Here is a 22,869-nt window from a genome sequence, read left to right as displayed (position 1 = left end):
AACTAAGACATTTACATGAAGTCGTGTGGAATAGACCAATGCACTGTTAAATGGATTGTCATCCAAATTTTCATAATTGTAATATGCATTTCTGTTAGAATAATTACATATAAATGTATTTGTGTAGTGTTATCATGCATAAAGCTGTGTGCTATGTGCATGTGTTTATAGCCATCTTTTCTGAAGTACACTCACCGGCCACTTTATTAGGTACCCCATGCACGGTAACGGGTTGGACCCTCTTTTGCCTTCAGAACTGCCTCAATTCTTCGTGGCATAGATTCAACAAGGTGCTGGAAGCATTCCTCAGGGAGTTTGGTCCATATTGACATGATGGCATCACACAGTTGCCGCAGATTTGTCGGCTGCACATCCATGATGCGAATCTCCCGTTCCACCACATCCCAAAGATGCTCTATTGGATTGAGATCTGGTGACTGTGGAGGCCATTTGAGTACAGTGAACTCATTGTCATGTTCAAGAAACCAGTCTGAGATGATTCCAGCTTTATGACATGGCGCATTATCCTGCTGAAAGTAGCCATCAGAAGTTGGGTACATTGTGGTCATAAAGGGATGGACATGGTCAGCAACAATACTCAGGTAGGCTGTGGCGTTGCAACGATGCTCAATTGGTACCAAGGGACCCAAAGAGTGCCAAGAAAATATTCCCCACACCATGACACCACCACCACCAGCCTGAACCGTTGATACAAGGCAGGATGGATCCATGCTTTCATGTTGTAGACGCCAAATTCTGACCCTACCATCCGGGTGGTTATTTGAGTCACTGTTGCCCTTCTATTAGCTCGAACCAGTCTGGCCATTCTCCTCTGACCTCTGGAATCAACAAGGCATTTCCGCCCACAGAACTGCCGCTCACTGGATGTTTTTTCTTTTTCGGACCATTCTCTGTAAACCCTAGAGATGGTTGTGCGTGAAAATCCCAGTAGATCAGCAGTTTCTGAAATACTCAGACCAGCCCTTCTGGCACCAACAATCATGCCACGTTCAAAGTCACTCAAATCACCTTTCTTCCCCATACTGATGCTCGGTTTGAACTGCAGGAGATTGTCTTGACCATGTCTACATGCCTAAATGCACTGAGTTGCCGCCATGTGATTGGCTGCTTAGAAATTAAGTGTTAACGAGCAGTTGGACAGGTGTACCTAATAAAGTGGCCGGTGAGTGCATACTGTGATTTGTAGATTTGCTTTTGGGGAGGTTGTGGTTGATCTACGGGCAGCACTTGACCTGCTGAACTTTGGTGAACAGCTTCAACAGCTTAAACTTTGACTGAACCCTGAAATTTATAGGTTTTTTACTGAGACTGCAAGTCTAAATTTTTCATGTTGTTTCTTATCTCTAGAGTAGTCTCATCTGTTGTAACCAGGGACCCCTCATTTCCCATAAATAGCGAGGAGAACCCTGGGACTGCAGATTGCGTTGAGATTTGTAAACTCTGCAGTCTCTTCATACTCTCCTCGCGAGTAAAACTAAATTAATTCTTTCTTTCCGTGTATGTACAGGTGCTGGTCATAAAATTAGAATATCATGAAAAAGTAGATTGATTTCAGTAATTCCATTTAAAAAGTGAAACTTGTATATTATATTCATACATTACATACAAACTCATATATTTCAGATGTTTATTTTGTTTAATTTTGATGATTACAAATGACAACAAATGAAAATCTCAAATTCATCATATCAGAAAATTAGAATATTACTGAAGACCAATAAAAACAAAGGATTTATAGAAATGTTGGCCAACTGAAAAGTATGAACATGAAAAGTATGAGCATGTACAGCACTCAGTATTTAGTTGGGCCTCCTTTGGCCTGTATTACTGCAGCAATGCGGCGTGGCATGGAGTCGATCAGTCTGTGGCACTGCTCAGGTGTTATGATAGCCCAGGTTGCTCTAATAGTGGCTTTTAGCTCTTCTGAATTGTTGGGTCTGGTGTATTGCATCTTCTTCTTCACAATACCCCATAGATTTTCTATGGGGTTAAGGTCAGGAGAGTTTGCTGGCCAATTAAGAACAGGGATACCATGGTCCTTCAACCAGGTACTGGTAGCTTTGGCACTGTGTGCAGGTGCCAAGTCCTGTTGGAAAATGAAATCTGCATCTCCAAAAAGTTGGTCAGCTGCAGGAAGCATGAAGTGCTCTAAAACTTCCTGGTATGTGGCTGCGTTGACCCTGGACCTCAGAAAACACAATGGACCAACACCAGCAGATGACATGGCACCCCAAACCATCACTGACTGTGGAAACTTTACACTGGACTTCAAGCAACGTGGATGAAGTGCCTCTCTTCTTTTCCTCCAGACTCTGGGACCTTGATTTCCAAAGGAAATGCAAAATTTACTTTCATCAGAGAACATGACTTTGGACCACTCACCAGCAGTCCAGTCCTGTTTCTCTTTAGCCCAGGCAAGACGCTTCTGACGCTGTCTGTGGTTCAAGAGTGGCTTGACACAAGGAATGCGACAGCAGAAACCCATGTCTTTCATACGTCTGTGTGTGGTGGTTCTTGAAGCACTCACTCCAGCTGCAGTCCACTCTTTGTGAATCTCCCCCACATTTTTGAAGGGGTTTTGTTTCACAATCCTCTCCAGGGTGCGGTTATCTCTCTTGCTTGTACACTTTTTTCGACCACATCTTTTCCTTCCCTTCGCCTCTCTATTAATGTGCTTGGACACTGAGCTCTGTGAACAGCCAGCCTCTTTAGCGATGACCTTTTGTGTCTTGCCCTCCTTGTGCAAGGTGTTGATGGTCGTCTTTTGGACAACTGTCAAGTCAGCAGTCTTCCCCATGATTGTGTAGCCTATAGAACTAGACTGAAAGACCATTTAAAGGCTTTTGCAGGTGGTATGAGTTAATTAGCTGATTAGAGTGTGGCACCAGGGGCCATCAATTTTGAACCTTTTCACAATATTCTAATTTTCTGATATGATGAATTTGAGATTTTCATTTGTTGTCATTTGTAATCATCAAAATTAAACAAAATAAACATCTGAAATATATGAGTTTGTATGTAATGTATGAATATAATATACAAGTTTCACTTTTTAAATGGAATTACTGAAATCAATCTACTTTTTCATGATATTCTAATTTTATGACCAGCACCTGTATGTATGATGTTTTAGGTGCATAGACCTGACAGTTTCCAAAAACATACAGCCATTTCAACTAAGAAATAGTTCATGACAATCAAAATCAATGGACCTTGAAATCCATCTGTGTCTAGGTCTAAGTCCTAGAGGAAATCTTTGGCTAGAGCTGAAGGACAGGTCTTATTACCAGTAGTTCCCACCTTAAACAAAAGGCTCTTTACCTGCTTGGCTTTTCAATAAGCTTAACAGCAGTCTGGCCATTAATCATTCATTTGTTTCAGGTGTGTTGAAGAAGGGATGCATTGAAAAGTTGCAGGACAGTGGCACTCAAAGACCTACACTGGCTAACCCTGCTGTAGCCTATGTTTGTATCAGCACACATAATGCAGAAAAAGGGTGTAAACAATCTGCACTTTTAAGCTTCATGTGTAACACTTTTCAAAGTGTGAAAGTCACTAAATTCATACTGTGTGTCTTTTTTAAGATGGTAAAACAAGATAAGATGCAATTTGTCACTAATGTTTCTTTTACATTGTGAGCATTGCAATCTAGTGTCTTATTGAAAAATTAGTCTGTTTTAAAGGATTGGTAATATGAAAAGGCTCAGCTGTGCCTTGCTGTGAAGGCATGGTTATCACCTTTTTTCAGCTCAGAAACCCGGTCTTGTATGAAATCTGGTTGTTTTACAGGTTTGCCTAAGTTAAAGATTTAGATGACTAATTAATACATTGCTGTAAAAATGTATGGTGCTGTAGAAGCAAGCGATGGAGAAAAGTGCTTGAAACATGCTGTTGTTCTGATGCTAGTTTGTTTCAGCCTTTCTGCAAACATGTGTATAGGGGCAGGTACTATTAAACGCTATTTCCACATTAATACTGACAGTTATCAAAAAGGTATTGAAAGGTATCGCATTCCATCTGGGTTTTTTCTCCATGGAGTTTGCTTCTTATCTTTGTATATTCATAGCACAGCTTCCTTCTCAAGCTCAGTAAGATACATGTTAGTCTAATGTGTTACCTAAGCTATTCTTTTTTGTTTGTTTAAATCTGTGAATCCTGGTTGTTGTTTGTGTCTCTATATGTATCCTGCATTAACCTAATAATTATTTTATTTTAAGGATTATGCATCTCAGCTATGGGTGGGGAGAAGCCTTTTTTCCCCTAAACTCTTCAGAGATGCACATGATGTATTCAAATATTTGGTAAAGTTTCACTTCTGAAAGTATTTCTGAACATGGCATGTGTCCCAAGTAGACTGCTGACTTTGGAAACCCATCAGTTATGAACAGCGGGAGCTGTAGATATGCACATTCTTCTATTTAACTGCCTCTACTACAGCCGGAAGCCCAAAGTTAAGACTAAGGATAAATGGCTTTGTTTTAGCTTCACAAAGGATATAATACCAAAGTCTTTGAGGGCCCCGTCATGTGATTACACTAGAGCAACATGTATTGGTGAAGGGTTCTGTACCATGTTGCTGGGACATGGATTTTAACAATAGGGGCCTACTGACTCTGTAGGGCCGTGAATTTCGACCTTTTTTGAGCTGTGGAACATTTTTTACATTTAGAAAATCCACTTTGGCCGGTGGTGGTTGGCCCAATTCAGGTTAATGCTACAGTTTCTAAATGTATTTAGGCTCACTTATTGTGAAACCTGGGTCTGTGTCAATGAACACAAAAGGCATATCCTGGCAGGAATGATGAAAAGACGCACAAAACTCTTTCTCAGCAGTTCTCTGTCCCTGTCTGTTTTTAGCTTTTATCACAGTCAAGCTTGAGGAGATTTGTGATTGAAAATGGGAGCAATGTCCGATAATCTTTGTTGTCCAGAATTGGGAACTCCTTGGCAACAGATAACCAAATAATTTCAAAAGGAAGATCAGCAAAGTTTAGGTTTAAACCACAATTTGTTTCAGTTCAATTAGTTCCTTTTGCTCCTTTAATCTTATGTCTTTCCAGCAATGGAGACTGAGCTGTTTGGGTACCTAACCCAGTCAAAGAATTCTTTGCTGAAGAGAAATAAATTGACTACTCGTCAAATGTGTGCCATCGCACATTGCAGCAGTATTGTAATCATGCAGTTTCTCGGTGAGTGGGAACATCTGAAGGTTGCCACATTGCACAGAGCTCAACCTTTAAACAGAACCCGTTCATTTCATCAATCCTCATAGCAGGTTTTCATTCCGATAATGAAATATATCAGTCAGATATGCCAGCTTTGCACACCACTCATTACTTGCAATCAGCTTCGAGTAATTTTGAATAGCTACTACTGTAAATTCCACTTGCAACTCATACACATGGGCCAGCACTTTGCAGTGGGAAAGCCATCGAAACTTAGTGTGGAGCAAAAAGATTACTGTATATATTTTCCCCTCCCAAGCCACAAATAAGCAACATCTGAAAGGTTGTGTCTTCACAATGTTATCTTTTTGCACAACACCATCATACAAAGGAGGTAGATCTGCTGGCAAGTTATTTGCAACAATGGCGTCACAGTGCAAAAAATCTGGGTTTCCTTCTTTGACCCTCCTTACAAAGCCTTTGATGAGACTGTCTTGGACTGTCACCAGTACTGTTTTCCCATGTAAGCCCGCTTTTGTCAAGATATTCTGACGTGACCCGAAATATTTCCTCTCCTGTTGATATTTCTGGCAGTGCCTTGCAAATTAGGAAGCTTTTTCTAATGGCTTCCTCATCCAAAAAAATATTTTGGCCAAGAGTAGCCACAGCCAGCATAAACACGTCATCAATATGTCTGCCAATTGTGTTATCTGAGAGAGGCACTGTAGCTATCTGTTTGGCCACGTCAGGGCCAAGCATCTCTTTTAAATGCTTGTAGATGTTGGAGATCGGCCGGTTTTCCAGTGTAGTCCTGTTTCTCTGACTGTGACTAACTGGATGTGCTCTCTTCATTCTCTGACACGGGAGCTGGCTCGGAGTTCGTCTGCCTGGCTGTGTGTTTCCTGTTGGGGCCGCCTTTTACAGCTGCCTTTTGTATCTCTTGGCGCTGTATAAATAAACTGAATTGAATTGAATTTACAATGATCTAAAAATTCGCAGTATTAATGTTTCTGCCACAGTGTTGGTCTTTTTTTTTATTTAGCTAAGAGTTCAGCAACAATGTAGCTAGCTTTGAGGGCTTTCTGGTTTACCTTTGCTGTTTTCCTCAAAAACGTAGCTTGTTTTTCATTGATTGTTTGTAAGCAAACAAAATACAAAATAGTCCATCAGCTTGTTTTGAACAAAAGGTTGTTTTGTTTGGAGATGGAGTTTAAGTTTGCTTGGCACCATGTTACTAGTGGATAGCTTCTCACCACACACCAAGCACAGCGCTGCTGTCAGATCCCCGCTGATTGTAAATCCACATGAAAGATAGTTTTTAATGTATTGCCTTGAGCTAAGCATCTTTTTTTTTCTCCAGGGCCCTGTTCAGCATTTACATTTTCCCTTGTAAAAAATGTCTCCATCTCTGTGACTTGCGATGATATTATGATAATCCGATAATATTAGATCATATCCACATCATGGCAAACTGGTTGAAAATCACTGCTTTAGGGTATGGTTAGTTGTACAAACAGGGAGCAGAACGGCAGTATAGCATTAAGCAACAGCAGGATCTTAACTATAACAATTACAAGAGATATACAGTGCCTTGCGAATTTATTGGGCCCGCTTGGCCTATTTTCACAATCCAGGTTTCAAACATAAAGATATAAAATTGCAGTTTTTTGTGAATAATCAACAACAAGTGGGGCACATTTATGAAGTGTAAAGACATTTTTTGGATATTTAAACTTTTTTAACCAATTTAAAACTGCAGCAAACTCTCTGCAGAAGTTTTATGGGCTGTCGTTTTTAAAGTTAAGCAATTATTTATGGTTATTTAGCATGTTTTAGGAGAAAAATAAGGAGTTTATTTTTTTCCCATGTCATTTTATCACTATGTCGTTCATTCATTTATAAAAATCTTATTCTGTTACATAAATATTTAGTTTAGAGCTAAATATTTAGTTTGCAAATAGATATTTAGTTTGCTAAATAAAGAATAAATTTTAATAAAATACACAATTTATAGATTTAAAATTTCTCTCTCGCCACTAGGGGGTGCTTCAGCACCCTCAGTACCTCCACTTCCAACCCAGTCTCATGGGAAAATGTACCCCCACTACGTTGGTCCACACTGCAAAACGTAGTGGAGGTACATTAATGGCAATTTTTTTGTGGTACTGTTACATTTCTTCTGCCTATACGCTTTCTATTGTTTTTACGTCCTAGTAACGTGACTTTCAAGATTCCAGCTGGGAGAAGAAAAAAATATATATAGATGGCCGACATTCGCTCATGTTTTTGTGGAAAGATTAATAACTTGAGTTTGTTTTTGCATTAAAATGAGTTTTGATTACATTTCTAGTGAGAAATGTATAGTTTGTTGCCAGAATATTTACTCAGGGGATGTACATAATCCCTTGCTTGTTCGTTTCTTGCAAAGATTTTTCAAGATAATGTGAAACTGAAACGTTTTGGTATAAACATGGCTGAGATTTCTCTAACTTTTAGTGGGAAAATCAATAATTTCAATCAGTTTCTGCATTTAAATGGGTTTTGATTACATTTATAGCGAGAAGTGTAGGGTTTATTTACATAATATTTACTTAGTGAACATACATAATCACCCGCTTGCTAGTTTTTGCTACGGGTTTTCGGATCTCGTCAGGATTATTTGAAATTGCAACGTTTTGGCTGCTACCCATCACCTAGCATTTAGCTGCCGCCCCGATTCAACATTGAATTCTTTGTGATTTAACTCCATCTGACGGATCAAACCCTCGCCACTGCGTGCGTTGCGTCTGAGGATGATTTTCAGATCAATGCATTACGTCGTGCTATACGGAAGAAACTAATTAAACTAGTTAAAAAAAGGATCATGGGTTAAGATCGGATGTGTTTTATTTGGAAATCTACCGGATCCTTTGTGCATTTAACTTCCTGTTTGGTGCGATCTCATTGATGGATTTTGACCAGATTTTGACCAAAGAGGAACTCAAAAAAAAACAAAACAATTTAAATACACAACCAGCATATCTGGAATCAGTGACAGAGAGCGACTGGGACCAGAAGTTTATTAATTTCTCCCCATTGATTTCCATTCAAAATGTTTTCGCTCCCACCGGGCTCTAGGGAAGGGGCGTGCATACCGCCACCTACTGTTCATGAGTGTGTAGCAACATTGTTTTACATCTATTAAATTCTATTTTTTAATTTTGTATTCTGAAGATAAATAAATAATGCTTTCCTTAATCTATAAATATCTTTTATATTTCCTTTATTTCCCAATAATCCTTTAAGACTCCATTCTTGGCCTGTCCTTTCAACTCTTTTCAATTTCTTCCTTTCAGGTCCAGATGTTTTACAGTTCATCAATACGTGTTCTACATTTTCTATCTCTCCACATCCTTCACATTTATCATTATTTTTCCTCCCTATTAAGTATAAATTGTCATTTAAATAAGTATGACCTACTCTTAATCTGATCATTATTATTTCTTCCCTTCGGTTTCTCTCATTAATATTTCTATTTAATACTGACTTTTGTACTTTATATAACCTTCTTCCTTTTTTATCTTCATTCCACCTTTTTTGCCATTTTTCAATTTCTTTCCTCTTAATAAATGATTTTCCTTCCCCTTTCCCTAAAGGAATTGTAATTGTTATTGCCTCCTCTAATTGCTAATTTGTCTACTACTACCCCACTACTACCCGTAGTGGGGGTACATTTTCCCACTTTGACCTTTTAAGGTTAGCATATTGACCAAAAGCTGACACCAAAAATAAAGCAATCGATTATTTACAACAATATGCTACATTTAATGAAGACTAATACAGATTTTACTCTCTTATAAGAATTAGTTTTAGGTTTTATAGGGGAGAGTTTGTATCGGCAGTCATCTGGGAATCTTTTATGTATTTACTGGTAAAGAACAACCTCTCAACCCATTTAATGTAAATGTTGCGTCGAACCAGAAAGTTATTTGAAGAGCATAGATGCATAAATATGTGCATAGCTTTAACAAGGGCCTCATGAAGGTCTGTTCTGTTATTCTCTTTTGGATAATATAGACATTGTGGGCATTCATTTCCCTGATAAGCTGGTGAAGAGTCTTAGACATCCAGGTCATAATCATTCCAAAAAAAAAAAAAAAAAAAAAAAACTTTGGACTTTGTTTTTCAAGTTTGAAGACTTCCCATTCAGGACGTTTTTCAATTCAAAATTACAGTAGCCCAACAAATCCTTGTTTTGGCTAAGAAAATATGCAAATTGAACCCTGATACCTGATCCCAATAGCTTGACTCTGAACCGAATTTGATCCCTATTACTTTTTGGCCACATGCACATTATTGTACTGCCTGGTCAACCCTAAGAAAATGTTCTGGAACTGCCACTGAACTGACACCCAATGCATGGAGGGTAACCCAAAAAGGGCCATTGTTAGAGAAACTGGGTGCCTACAAAGTGCTGTTTTCAAGCTAATTAATGGAAAGTTAGGTGGAATGAAAAGTAGACAAATAACAATTACAATTCCTTTAGGGAAAGGGGAAGGAAAATCATTTATTAAGAGGAAAGAAATTGAAAAATGGCACAAAAAAAAGGTGGAATGAAGATAAAAAGGAAGAAGGTTATATAAAGTACAAAAGTCAGTATTAAATAGAAATATTAATGAGAGAAACCGAAGGGTCCGGTAGATTTCCAAATAAAACACATCCGATCTTAACCCATGATCCTTTTTTTAACTAGTTTAATTAGTTTCTCCCGTATGCCACGACGTAATGCATTGATCTGAAAATCAACCTCAGACGCAACGCACGCAGTGGCGAGGGTTTGATCCGTCAGATGGAGTTAAATCACAAAGAATTCAATGTTGAATCGGGGCGGCAGCTAAATGCTAGGCGATGGGTAGCAGCCAAAACGTTGCAATTTCACATAATCTTGATGAGATCCAAAAAACCGTAGCAAAGACTAGCAAGCGGGTGATTATGTATGTTCACTAAGTAAATATTATGTAAATAAACCCTACACTTCTCGCTATAAATGTAATCAAAACCCATTTAAATGCAGAAACTGATTGAAATTATTGATTTTCCCACTAAAAGTTAGAGAAATCTCAGCCATGTTTATACCAAAACGTTTCAGTTTCACATTATCTTGAAAAATCTTTGCAAGAAACGAACAAGCAAGTGAATATGTACATTCCCTGAGTAAATATTCTGGCAACAAACTATACATTTCTCACTAGAAATGTAATCAAAACTCATTTTAATGCAAAAACAAACTCAAGTTATTAATCTTTCCACAAAAAAAATGAGCGAATGTCGACCATCTATATATTTTTTCTTCTCCCAGCTGGAATCTTGAAAGTCACGTGACTAGGACGTAAAACAATAGAAAGCGTATAGGCAGAAGAAACGTAACAGTACCACAAAAAAATGGCCATTAATGTACCTCCACTACGTTTTGCAGTGTGGACCAACGTAGTGGGGGTACATTTTCCCATGAGACTGGGTTGCCACTTCCCACGGCCATGCTTTCAACCAATTTAAGACTTCAATTAGGTACTCAGATCTTAACTTGCAATGTTGGCAACAGTTCCGGTTGGAGAGGCAGATCAAGTTTTTTTCTTATATAGTTTTTCTTTACCACTTAGTAAGAAAGTTATTTTTGTGGCCATTATGTTTTTCTTTATAACATTATGTTTTGCTGCCCATAGTGAATACCTGTTTTTCCCTTTAGTCAATCCCTTTAGTTTATCCCTTTAGTTTAGTACGAAAAATACACTTTAAATTAGCTGAACGGGTGTGTATCCCTTTAGCCATTTATAAAACTATTTAAATGCTTAGTTTTTGGGTTTTTTTTAAGCGTATGGTGATCTGACCTTAAATTGTTTTTTTTGTACAAAACTAATGGGATAAACGCAAATCTGACACTGGAAAAAATCGAAATCTAGCTAAGTCATTTTTTCTTAAAATAAGTGCATTTTTTCTTGGATTTAGGAGGTAAAAGAGACATTTTGCCAATAGAACAAGACAATTTACACTTCAAATAAGAAAACACAATCGCATTGTCTTATTTCAAGTGCATATCATCTAATTGTCTTATTTTAAGAGTAAAAATACTAATTCCTTTGGCAAACTATCTCATTTACCTACTCAAATTAAGGGAAATAAACTTAATTTAAGAAATTTTTACTTATTTCTAGATCATTTTTCCAGTGGACGTCTTGCACATGCGTATTGACTATAGGTATGCTGGTCTGACAGATAACCGGCCATAATGGGGAAAGGCAGCATAGAATATAAATCCTGCAGTCGTTGTGATGCTCCTCTGACAGAACACCAGCTACAGGGGGTGATGTGTTCAGCACAAGCTGCAAGCTGACAACACCATACTAACCACACAAGAAAGTACAAAACACAACCTTTTACAACTTTTTCATGCAGTCCAAGAGCCATCTCTCTTTAGGTTGCTTTTCCACAATCTGTTGATTAGTGGTGATATGTATGAGCTAAATCACAGAATCTCTAGATGTTTAAACATATTTGTGATCCCTTGCCATAAAGGAACAATTGCTCGCTCATCCCCTCCAATGTTCATGCGGATTAGGGTGCATACTTACAAATTTTTCCAGGTGCGCGGTGCAGAGTTGTAGAAGCAGTAAATGATATAATTTGGCTCCACAGACCATGTCAAGTATAAATCAAGTTTAAGTAAGGCCAAAACAACAGAAGATCTGATACCTAGTAACTTAAGCTGGGAATATTTAAACTTGTGTCTCTGATTACTGGTTGCTGTAGATTAATATCTGGACAAGACCAAAGCTAAGGCACCAAGGTTATATAATAAGGCAATATAATGAAAGGTATTACAAAGTTTAATAAGAAATCAAGACTCATTGAACATCAGATCATTACACACTGTAGCTTTAAATCTAAGGCTCCTTGCAAACTTTCCTTTTGTGAGATAGTTTGTCAAAACAGGAATTATCTACAACTGTTGACTTCGATAAACAACCACTAATGAACTACAGCAAATATAAACTTTCACATTATTTCATGCCTCTGCCTTCACCCAATCAGAGACACCAAAGTTATAGCTTAGGAAAACAGACTTTGTTTGAGCTTAACAATGTATTTCTAAGTCTTCGAAGGCACCACCCATGTGATTAATCTACAGCACCAGAGGTTAGTAAAGAACTCTATAACATATTGCTAGGTCAGGGATTTAAACAAAGGGGGCCCACTGACGCTATAGGGTATGGTCAAGTATAAAAACAAGGGTTAAATCAGATAGGACAGCAGTGCAGCATTAACTGAAGGAAAAGCAGCATGTCACCCAAAAAAAGTGCCATGTCCGACATGAGCAAGGGCAAGGTAAGCTCCACAAGTTGATTTATTTAATGTCCAATAGTTTAGAGTAAAGGTTTGTTAATTCATGTTGCAACAACTTTGCCTTTTTTTTCACAGATCACCTTCTATGAGGACAAGAACTGTCAGGGTCGCTCCTATGAGAGCAATGGCGACTGTGACAATATATCCTCCCACCTGAGCAGATGTAACTCCTTCAGGGTGGAGTATGGATTCTTCATGGTCTACGACCGCCCCAACTTCACGGGAAACCAATATTTCGTTAGAAGAGGAGAATTTGCTGATCACATGAGTTTGATGGGCTTGAATGGCGGGATTAAGTCTTGCTGTCAAATCCCCTTGGTAGGTATGAAGAGAAAACTTTGATCATGAATATATTTGTCTACTTATACAATCGCATTGATTGTGTACATTTCCCTCCAAACAGTATAGTGGATCCTACAGGATGAGGATCTATGAGAGGGAGAACTTCGGTGGTCAGATGTATGAGATGATGGATGACTGTGAAGACATCATGGATCGCTACCACATGTCCGACTGCATGTCCTGCCACGTGATGGACGGACACTGGATGATGTACGAGCAGCCCTACTTCAGAGGAAGGATGATGTATCTGAGGCCCGGAGAGTACAGGAGCTTCAGGGAGATGGGATACGGAGGCATGAGGTTCAGGAGCATGAGGAGGATCACGGATATGATGTAGAAATCCAAAAAAGAAATAGAATAAAAATTAAACAACAACTAAGGATGTTTTTTTGTCCGTAAATTATTATCTCACAGTGCATACAAAAAAAACCCACATAAAACTGTGTTATATTTACTAAATTTTTTACAGAATCGTTATAACACCCCTTTTGCTGGACAAAGACGGTCTGGAGTAAAACAATTAATTCAATTTATTTCCAAAAGTCCAGGAGATATTTCATTCGTCCATGCCTATATGTGACCTTTATGATAATAGTACAGTTTAACCAAAAAACTGGTGGACTTGACCTGAAGATTGAAAATAAATTATTGATTGTCCTTGGTAGCATTTCCTAAATTTTGGTCAACAAGATCAGATGTGCTGCACCTTTTAAATGTCTCTCTGCTTTCATGCAACCAAAACAAATTGTTGAATTACCTCTTCAGAAGGCAGTGAGGTCCTGCTAATGACCACGTTTTTTGACTTGTGTGTTGAAGCAGAGACTACGGGTGACCGGGAGGTACAAACCAACATTATAAAATCTAAAACACTTTTACAAGTTCCAAAACAAATGATCATTTCAGAAAACAAGGAATATGAATTACATGAATTTCTTCCCATGTTGTGGAGGGAGAACAGATTACATCCATTCTTGCCTCTCCTCCTCTCATATCTTTGGGAAATAAAGAGCAACTGTTTCCAATTTCTCTAAAATTGATATGTGTGATATGTTATACTAGAAATGTCCTTAATCCAATAATCTGTCATGTTTTACATTAGAAGGGGTTTAACCAGAAATTCTACACTCTCATCTTTGCAGGACGTCTTAATTTCAGCCAGTTTCCATCCTCTTATATCAGCAATGAAAAATTTAAAATACACTACGTGTTGGAAATCTGTGTTTGGTGACTGACGTTTATTTCTGTCAGGCTGATGGGACAAAAGTTGGAGAAATACAGATTCTCTTGGTGTTTAAAAAAACAACACAAAACAGCCTAAGGAGACCTTGTTAATGTATTTATTATACAAATTTGTAAAAAGAGCAACCAGTTAAACTGAATGTTACAAAGTTGACATGATTAAATGAGCTGTTTTCACCGAGAAATGATCAGGGGCGCCTTAAAAGTAGCTGCAATGCGTGCTCCTGACACTAGGGGGACAGAAACAGAATTTCTGCACAAGACCGGTTCAGCCTCGGAGTTTAGTACCCGCCCTTTCCGGTTAAATTCCTGAAACGATAACTTGTTTTGGGACTTGTGAAAGTGTTTCGAATGTTTTTTATTTGTTTTCTTAAAATGCTATTTGTTTTGAATTTTTTAAAGTGTTTTGTTTATTTTTATTTATTTATTTTTTATGTAAATTTGTTTCCTGAAATGGTAATTTGTTTTGGAACTTGTAAAAGTTTTTTAGATATTGTAATGTTTGCGCCCGCCTGCAAGTTCACGAGTCTACGGAAACCGCGGCAGACTAAACCAGATGAAAGTGCGCATTCAGCTCGGCAAAGAACTCATGCTCTTCCTCAACACTGAAGTCCTCAGACATTTTTCTTTCGTTGTTTCTTTCTTTGCACAGGTAAACAGCACATTTCTTCTTCTACGCTTGCATTATCGGCAGAGCAGACGCTGAATGCGCACTTTCATCTGGTTTGGTCTGCCGCGGTTTCCATAGACTCGTGAACGCGCTTTTAGGAAATCCTATACACTACTGTTTATGCTCTAAAAACATTCTAAATGACTTCGTTTCGAGTAAATTCTGGACGCTACCCACTCAGGACACTTGGAATACATTGGACGAGCAGTATGGAGGAATATTGACACGTTTTTTGTGGACTTTTATGGACCTTTCTGCCTCGGGCGCCATAGACCTCCATTATTTGAATGTCAGCAGACAGTAAGAAGCCTCCCAGATCTCCAGATGCATTTGAGATATCAAAAAAGTACTCCAGAGTGTTGTTCAGCATGGGGGTGAGTAGAAAATGAAGACTAATCATGTTTTGGGTGTACTATTCCTTTAATAAACTATTTCAGAGGAGTGATCATAGATCTCTGCATCAGCAGTGCTGTGTCTGTCTCCCTGCCAGCTCCTAGATCAGCTTCTCTGATTGGTTGATACAGTGCTTCGAGCAGCAAAGTAAAATTTTTCCAACTCCAGCAGCTACCGCGCAGCTTAGATGCTCAGAAACTCATGAGGCGCTGCTTCTGCTGCTCAGACGCGTCAAGATGCACTGCTCCTGCTGCTCGAAATGCGCTGCAGGACCTTTTGATATGCCTCTAACCATAAATTTTGCATGTAAACTAGCTGCTTCTGCTGTCTCTATCGCATGTGGTCTGAACATAGCATAACTGTAATATGTTTGACCAGGAGTAGAATACTAATAGATTATTCAATTTTAAATGGGAGTTGCGAGGAATTTATGAGTAAAGAGTTAAATGACCATGATTTAAGTTTAAATTACACTTGTATCTGTTGTCTCAACACACAGCCAGTTTGGCATGTGCCTACGGAACAATACGAGAATCCGAAATTTCTTACATTAAATTTCAAATAACATAACTGCATAGAATTACACAACAGCCAAGTAGACTGCTGACTGTGGAAATCTATCAGTCATGACCTGCGTGAACTGTAAACATACACATTCTTCCATAAAAGTGCCTTCTCTCCAGCCGGGAGGCCACAGTTAAGACCGGGGATAAAGGGCTTTGTTAAAGCTTGACAAAGAATGTATTTCCAAAGTCTTTGAGGACCAACTCGTGTGATTACACAATAGCATCACCAGTTGGTATAGGGCTCTTTAACATGTTGCCAGGTCAGGGATTTAAACAATGGGGTCCAACTGATTCTTTAGGGTGTATTCAGATATACAATCAATGAATTAATCAATTATTTAAAGCTTATTTGCATAGCACTTCACAACAACACCAGGAAGACCAAAGTGCTTCACAGAGAGAAAAAACACAATGTAAACAAAAAAACGTAAGCATAAATCAGTCAGTTCCAAGTATTAAAATAAGTTTAAAAAAAAGTCTTTAATCTGGACAGTGAGAAAAGGCAGACTGAGGGGCAGGCTGTTCCACGGTTTAGGAACGCTATCCACAAAGGAGCAATGGCCCCATTTGATCGGCAGCTCTGCAGGGGCAATGTACGATCAACATCTCAGTTAAATATAACGGAGCAGGACCATGAGGGGCTTTAAAAGCAAGCATTTAAAATCAATCTGAAAACGGACTGGGAGCCAGTGCAGGGATGAGAGGACAGGAGCGATGTGGTCCTGTCTGGATGAACTGGTAAGGGGACAAGCTGCTGCACTAACTGTAAGTGTTGGAGTGACGACTCTGGGAGGCCAGAGTAGACAGTGTTGCAATAGTCCTACCAAACAGGGTTTAAATTGCACAGGCCAGCATATGGGAGCAATGTTGTTGCAAAATTATTTGCACGTGTGTGGAGACCAGTTTTTTTTACAAATTAAAATGTCTGCAGATTGTTAGAAAAGTTAAAAATAATGTGAAAAATCTTTCATACCAGATTCAAATGTTTGCATTTGTTAATATGTATAAAAAATCTTGCAGTAATTCCAAAAGGCTGTCATCAAAAGGCATAATTTCCTTTTGATGACAGCCTTAATCCATCTAAAGATGCTGATGAAACTACAGAGTTTGCTTCTCTGGAACATCCAAGGAGAAGAGCAGGTATGTACACATTTTAAAGGGGCTTATTTTTGTGATGATCTATGCTTCATTGAACTATTTACCAAAAATGGTCCTCAAGGCACACGCTGTCCTTCAAATTATAGATCTTTCTGTACACCTAATTTATATTAACAGGTTTTGCTGATGTGCAATAATCTCAATCAGATGTGTTTAAGCAGAGATGCATCTAAACAGGTTTCTTAGACAGATTTATTTTGTCATTTTGTATACACGAGTGTATACAAAAATAAATTTCGTTACGGCTCCAGACAATTTCATTTTTGCAGCCTTGAAAACAGTAATAAATACCTAAAAAATAGTAACATAAACAATAACAATATGTATATTTACAGTTCTGAAATTATTATTTTTTTATATACATAAAATAACCCATAGTACACAACATTCAGCAGCCCTAATGGAAGAAACTGTTATGGAACCTGCTGGACCTGCATCGGATGCTTTCAAGCCTCTTCACAGAGGGCAGCAGGGAGAACAGTGAAATGGAGTTCTATCTGTAAAATTGACAGACCGTAGTAGCATCGTTTGCTCAGCCACGTCTACGGCGTCGCCTTTTCTCTTTAGGGCTTTCAGCACAAAATTGCACAAATAGCCAAGGCCGCTGCCTTGGCTATTTGTGCAACTCTAGTGAGCTTCATATTCCTCTTCTACTCGTTTGGCTTCCGGATAGACGAGTCTGAGCAGCACCATCTTACTGCGGAGGGATAATGAGAAAGTATGCAGTCTGTCCTCAAGGATAAGTTTTGATATTAATTGAATGTCTATGCAAAGGAGGATAACTGTGTCTGCAAACCTAATTCCATGATCACTTTATTACTCGCTATATTGCTTTGTCTTTTCAAACATAGTAAAATGTATGGAGTAAATTTTGTTCCATTAATGGTGAAACAAAGAGTACATTTTGTAAATGGAAAAAAAAGCGTTATCTAAAAAGCGGTTTTGAGAGTAACTTGACTGGGCTTTCAGATTTTATTTTTATGTTTTAGTCTAAATTTTTTTTTATATTAGAGTTTTTATTCTTACAGATTTTTATATAACTTTTTTTTTTATTTCTTTTTGTTAGATAAAATTTTTACAAATTGCACAGTTTTCCAATTGTGTCTCAATGATCACATTCTCTCTTCACGCCTAATTCAAACTCGCTCTTGATGTGAACATTTACCAATAAAAATGTGGTTGTTAACATCAAGGCTAACCAATAGAAATGAACATCACTCAAGAGAAAAGCCCGTCCCTAGAATCGGAAAACCCATCATTAATATGAGTTTGTGATGGACATTTCTATCCCTTTTGGTTTTTAAATGCTTTTTTATCTCTGTTACATTAAAACCTTGTGTCTCTCTCACTCCACAACTTTTCCTGAATTGGATCTGGACTGGGTTCTGTTGTTTCTTAATTTTAGTTCTCCTTAGCTTACGCAAATATATATAAATATGTAAGGGGGGGGTTGAAAATTATCCCATTTGGCGGTTTTAGAGGTATTGTACTGCAATGTTAAACCTTTTATAACTTCATTCTTGATTAATTGAGGTACAAATGTAAACATTATTTATTTGCCAATCAGGGAAGTAGGATTTTTTCTTAAAGAGGTAGGAGAACAGTTCAGGTGAGAGAGCAACTAGAGACAGTTATGTCATAAAACATGTGATAAAACATTGGTTAATAGTAATTTTCTCTTGTTTATGTGTGAATGCAGCACAGACAGGAAGAGACAGCAGAGATGGAGGAACAGGCCAGAATGAGAAAACAGCGATGGTACAAGAAGCTGGTAAGAAATTGTAGAGAAAGTTCATTTGGATTAAACCAAACGACACTTTTGCATTTACTTTACTACCCAGCATTTTTCCTCTTGATTTCAGTTTTTGCCAATTTTCTGAAATGCTGCTGAATGTAGCTTTTATACATTGTTTTTTTTAAGGTTAGCAAACAATGTCTTCCACCTAATGAATTCCACCTTTATCATAACTTTAACCAAGTTTAGCAAAGCATTTTAACACATTTCTGTATGTTTTTACCACCATAAAAAGATTAACACATTGTATTATGAGCTATTTGCTCCCCTTCAGTATAAAATGATTTTTTATTTCTGTCTAAAAGAAGTTGAGCATTTTTAACAAAAGGTTGATTCACTGTCTTTTCCAAGAATATGGCCTAATAATCATTTCAAAGTCCACTAAAGACATAAAACGTTCTGGAAACACAGAAAAAGCTTTAAGTTGAAAAGCTCTGCTTAAAAGACATGATTGTTTATTGTTAAAAAAGATCCTCATTAGCTGTCACCGAGAGCGGGACAAGCTAGTCTTCCTGGGATCCACAAGACTAAACATAATTTAACAATTAAACATTTTAGACATTATTGTAGATGTCATCAGAAATCATTTAGAATAAGTTACTATATTCATATCTATTACATTAATTCTCAATTTCATACAGTAAATATTCACAATATTCTCTACTCACAAATTTATATAGTGCTTTTTAAGTAATAACTAAAAGATACTTTACTATTCACTTCACAACATTCAACGGGCAATTATTCCAATAACTGATGGTACGATAAATAGCAGTTCATCTGACCACCATTAGTCTATGGAAAGCCATTTGGTTCAATTACTCATGATTTCTAACATGTAGAAAACACATCAATAACACGCATCAAGTACGCGTCAAGTACACCTTGACAACGTGTCAAATACACGTCATTTCGTGTGCGTTGATTTCATGTAAATATGAGCCATTCAGCCGCTTGTCCAATTTCCCATTGGCTGCTGAGTAGTAGAGTATGGCAGGCCGTTTTGACATATATTAGCTTGACTGAATATGTAGTCCAGTTGTCTCAAATGCATTTCTTCCTAGTCAAAATGAACATTTCAGATATGTAAAATGTAAAAATGAGGTCACGTTTGTCATTCATGTGTATTTTATATCCAGATATCTAAAATAAAATTCTTCCTATCTAAAAATGGATTCTGGCCAGTATGAATTCTAATTTCAGATCTCCATAAAGTTACTGCTTGTCATAATTCGTTTTTGAGATTTCAAAAATGAATATAACATTACATATAAACGGAAATTAAATTCTTCTTTCTGCTGGTGTAAGTGTCATTACAGATATGAAGTACTTGTTGTATGACTTATGTTCTTAACGTGTCAACTACATGTGACGGATTGAAAGGCGAAGACAACACGTTAACAATGCGCAAACAATGCACAAAATACATCGACGTGTTGTCTACGCGTTAGAGATGAGTAATTGAACAAAATGGCTTTCCATATTAGCTGACTTTGTTACATAAGAATTAACCTGATCACATCGGACAATTTGCTTTTATAAAAAAACAGGTTGAAAAGAATAGACAGTGTTTCTATAACATTTTGTAGTATTGCAATCCAGTCAGTACCCTACCATTAACCAGGAAAGTTGCTGGTGCATACTGATAGTGTTTGTTCTTATGGAACAATGTAAAACCAACCTGGCACCTCTGTTCTGAGCAGTTTGGAATTTCCTTAGTTGACCTTTAGGCCACGTTCACATTCACACCGCAGCCTGAAGTAACCCAAATCGGATGTTTTTGTCCACATGCGACCGGGATCTGATCTTTTCATGGCTGTCTGAACAACACAGATCCGATATTTTTCAAATGGGACCCAGGCCACTTGGCTATGCGGTCCTGAATCCAATACGAATCTGATCTTTTCAAATACAACCTATGTGTTAACGGCCAGGTCACATTCATCTGACCTGAACGCCATTGATACCCAACAAAGGTTACTATTCTGCTTCTTGCTACACAGAAGCACCAAGAAAAACAAAAACCATGGCGGACGATGATGCTGAGAGCAGTATTTATATTTAACCATCTTGAAAAGATTGAGGTTTTAAGGTTTGGCGCTCCAGTACTACCATCCATGTTTACGTCCGTAAACATAGAGCACGCTGGCTTGTGATGTCATTGCGTCCTCTACTGCGCATGTGGAATGCTTAATCTGTATGAATGCATTTCACACAGGAGACCACATACAGGTCGCATATATTTGAAAATGTGAACGGCAACGCAAAAAAAATTGGATTTCACAAAATAATTGGAATTGAGCATCGATGCCTGCAATGTGGATGCAGAGGATCACACAATAATACAGGTGGTATAAACTTAACAATTTACCCAGCTGTCCCACAATATTTGTAGGGACATAAGAAAGACATTTCCTCATGATGCCAGAGGCAAATGAGGCATTGGTGCATTTTGAAAATTGCTGCCAAAGGATTAGGCTGCCGACAAATCACGAGCTGCTAAAGAGAACGCTGCTTTAAGGAGAATGTGTCATAAAACAGGACAGATGAAACCAGTATTCAAGGTGAGGCAGTCAGTAGAAAAGTTCAAATTGTTTATTCAATAAAAACCAACAAAACTAAGGTGGAGCTGCTAGGATCTGCGGCTCGCGGATGGTGCAGGAGGGGGGCGGGGCATCGCCCAGTCTCAGACACTCTGTGGGAGAAACACAGGTTCTACAGTCCAGTCAATCTCACTGGAAAGGGGAGCAATCCAGCCGCTGGACTGAAGAAAGATGCAGCATGCATCACTGAGAGTGTCCCGGTGCAACAGGCAGGATTCAGGCTTCCAGGCATCCGAGAGCTCCCAGGCAGGTTCAGAGTACAGAAGCGTGACCAGGTGGACACGCACAGGAGCAGACAGGATCAGGTGCAGACGGGCAGGCTCAGTGGAAGAGGGTAGCCGAGACAGGACGTGGAACCAGAACTTGATGCGGGACTTTTAAACAGGTCTCCACCTTGGAGCCAGGCTTACTGGAATAAAAACTGAACCTCCCCTCGTAAAGTGTCAAAAACCCTGAGGACTCAGCAGGGGAGGAACAGTGGACGAGCAAGAGACGAGACAGACACAAAACCCTCTTTCCTTGGCGGGGGAGAACAGACCAGATCACAAAATAAAAAACAGAATCTGCCACATTTCAGAACCGAACAAAAAACAAACTTATCCTACTGACTGTCCCCCGATGGGTCCTTTTTTGGGCCAGATCATTCTGTCATAAAACAGGACATAATAAATATATATATATATATTGTTCCTCTTAATACAATGACCTCCCACTACCAAAGAGCAGTCTATATTGAGATAATTGTATTATTTGCAGTCTTCCCAGAGTGCACCCCACCTCCTGCAGACTGACCACTAGAGATTGGTGCAGACCCTCCCTACAAAACAGTAAGAGATATGTGGGTATAGATTCAAGCTTACAAATGCATTGTATAATAGTGATTTTTCAAAGTGCACTGATTGGATTCAACCTACAATGGTGAAGAGGTAATAGAATACAAAACCGGAGTTTCCATTTTCATAGATGAATAACGATTCATTTTACGTACATAGAAGTTCAAACCCCATCCACAACTACCTTCTCTTCAAATCCACCATAAAACGGGCGAATTCAAACGAGGCCCAGAGTTGAGGTCAATTCGAATGAAGTGTTGACTGCTGGGCCGCTGACTGGACCGGACCTCAGCAGAGAGCCATTAGCCGAACGTCCTCAGCCGGAGGAGGGGGGCTGGGGGCTGGAAACAGACATCCCAAGTCTCCAGGAGTCTCCTTTATATAGATAGTTGTTCACAGATGCCCACGAGTCAGATAAAGGATCCGGTATTTTAGACTATCTGAGGTGGTGCTTTTTTTATGCGAGTGAGAGCGTGCAGGCAATACAATAATTTGTCCATCATGTGCGGATCAGAACTACATTGATTGCGCAGGCACAACAAGAGAAAGTGGGGTATAGGGAGGGGGTTGTTTGTTTAACCTGTGCAGCGTATCTGTCCAAAGCGATGCTCTGTTCCACGAGCGTTCCAGGCGACTGGTTGTCAGAGAGCTCACTGATTGGATTAGTCAGAAAAATAAGCCAATAAGTTTCCGTTTACTTTCTG

The 22,869-nt window shown here is 38.6% G+C and overlaps 1 protein-coding gene across 1 annotated transcript; it reads left to right on the top strand.

Moving 5' to 3' along the window:
- Nucleotides 1-12,413: 12,413 nt before the first annotated feature.
- LOC119777882 (gamma-crystallin M3-like) lies at nucleotides 12,414-13,288 on the top strand. The gene is made up of 3 exons (XM_038276885.1): nucleotides 12,414-12,548; nucleotides 12,642-12,884; nucleotides 12,970-13,288. Exons 1-3 carry the CDS (start codon nucleotides 12,504-12,506, stop codon nucleotides 13,243-13,245), a joined length of 564 nt encoding a protein of 187 aa, XP_038132813.1. The 5' UTR covers nucleotides 12,414-12,503; the 3' UTR covers nucleotides 13,246-13,288.
- Nucleotides 13,289-22,869: the final 9,581 nt, after the last annotated feature.

Source organism: Cyprinodon tularosa, unplaced genomic scaffold (genome assembly GCF_016077235.1).
Source record: "Cyprinodon tularosa strain WSP-4 unplaced genomic scaffold, ASM1607723v1 ctg1289, whole genome shotgun sequence".
In the NCBI taxonomy this organism is placed as follows: domain Eukaryota; kingdom Metazoa; phylum Chordata; class Actinopteri; order Cyprinodontiformes; family Cyprinodontidae; genus Cyprinodon; species Cyprinodon tularosa.
Note: the sequence above shows the minus strand (reverse complement) of the source record. Positions and strands in the feature narration are given on the sequence as shown.

Coding starts and splice junctions, on each gene's coding strand:
- LOC119777882 (XM_038276885.1), top strand. CDS start 12,504: ATGTCACCCAAAAAAAGTGCCATGTCCGACATGAGCAAGGGCAAG. Junction 12,549..12,641: donor CCGACATGAGCAAGGGCAAG/GTAAGCTCCACA, acceptor TTTTTTTCACAG/ATCACCTTCTATGAGGACAA. Junction 12,885..12,969: donor CTTGCTGTCAAATCCCCTTG/GTAGGTATGAAG, acceptor CCCTCCAAACAG/TATAGTGGATCCTACAGGAT.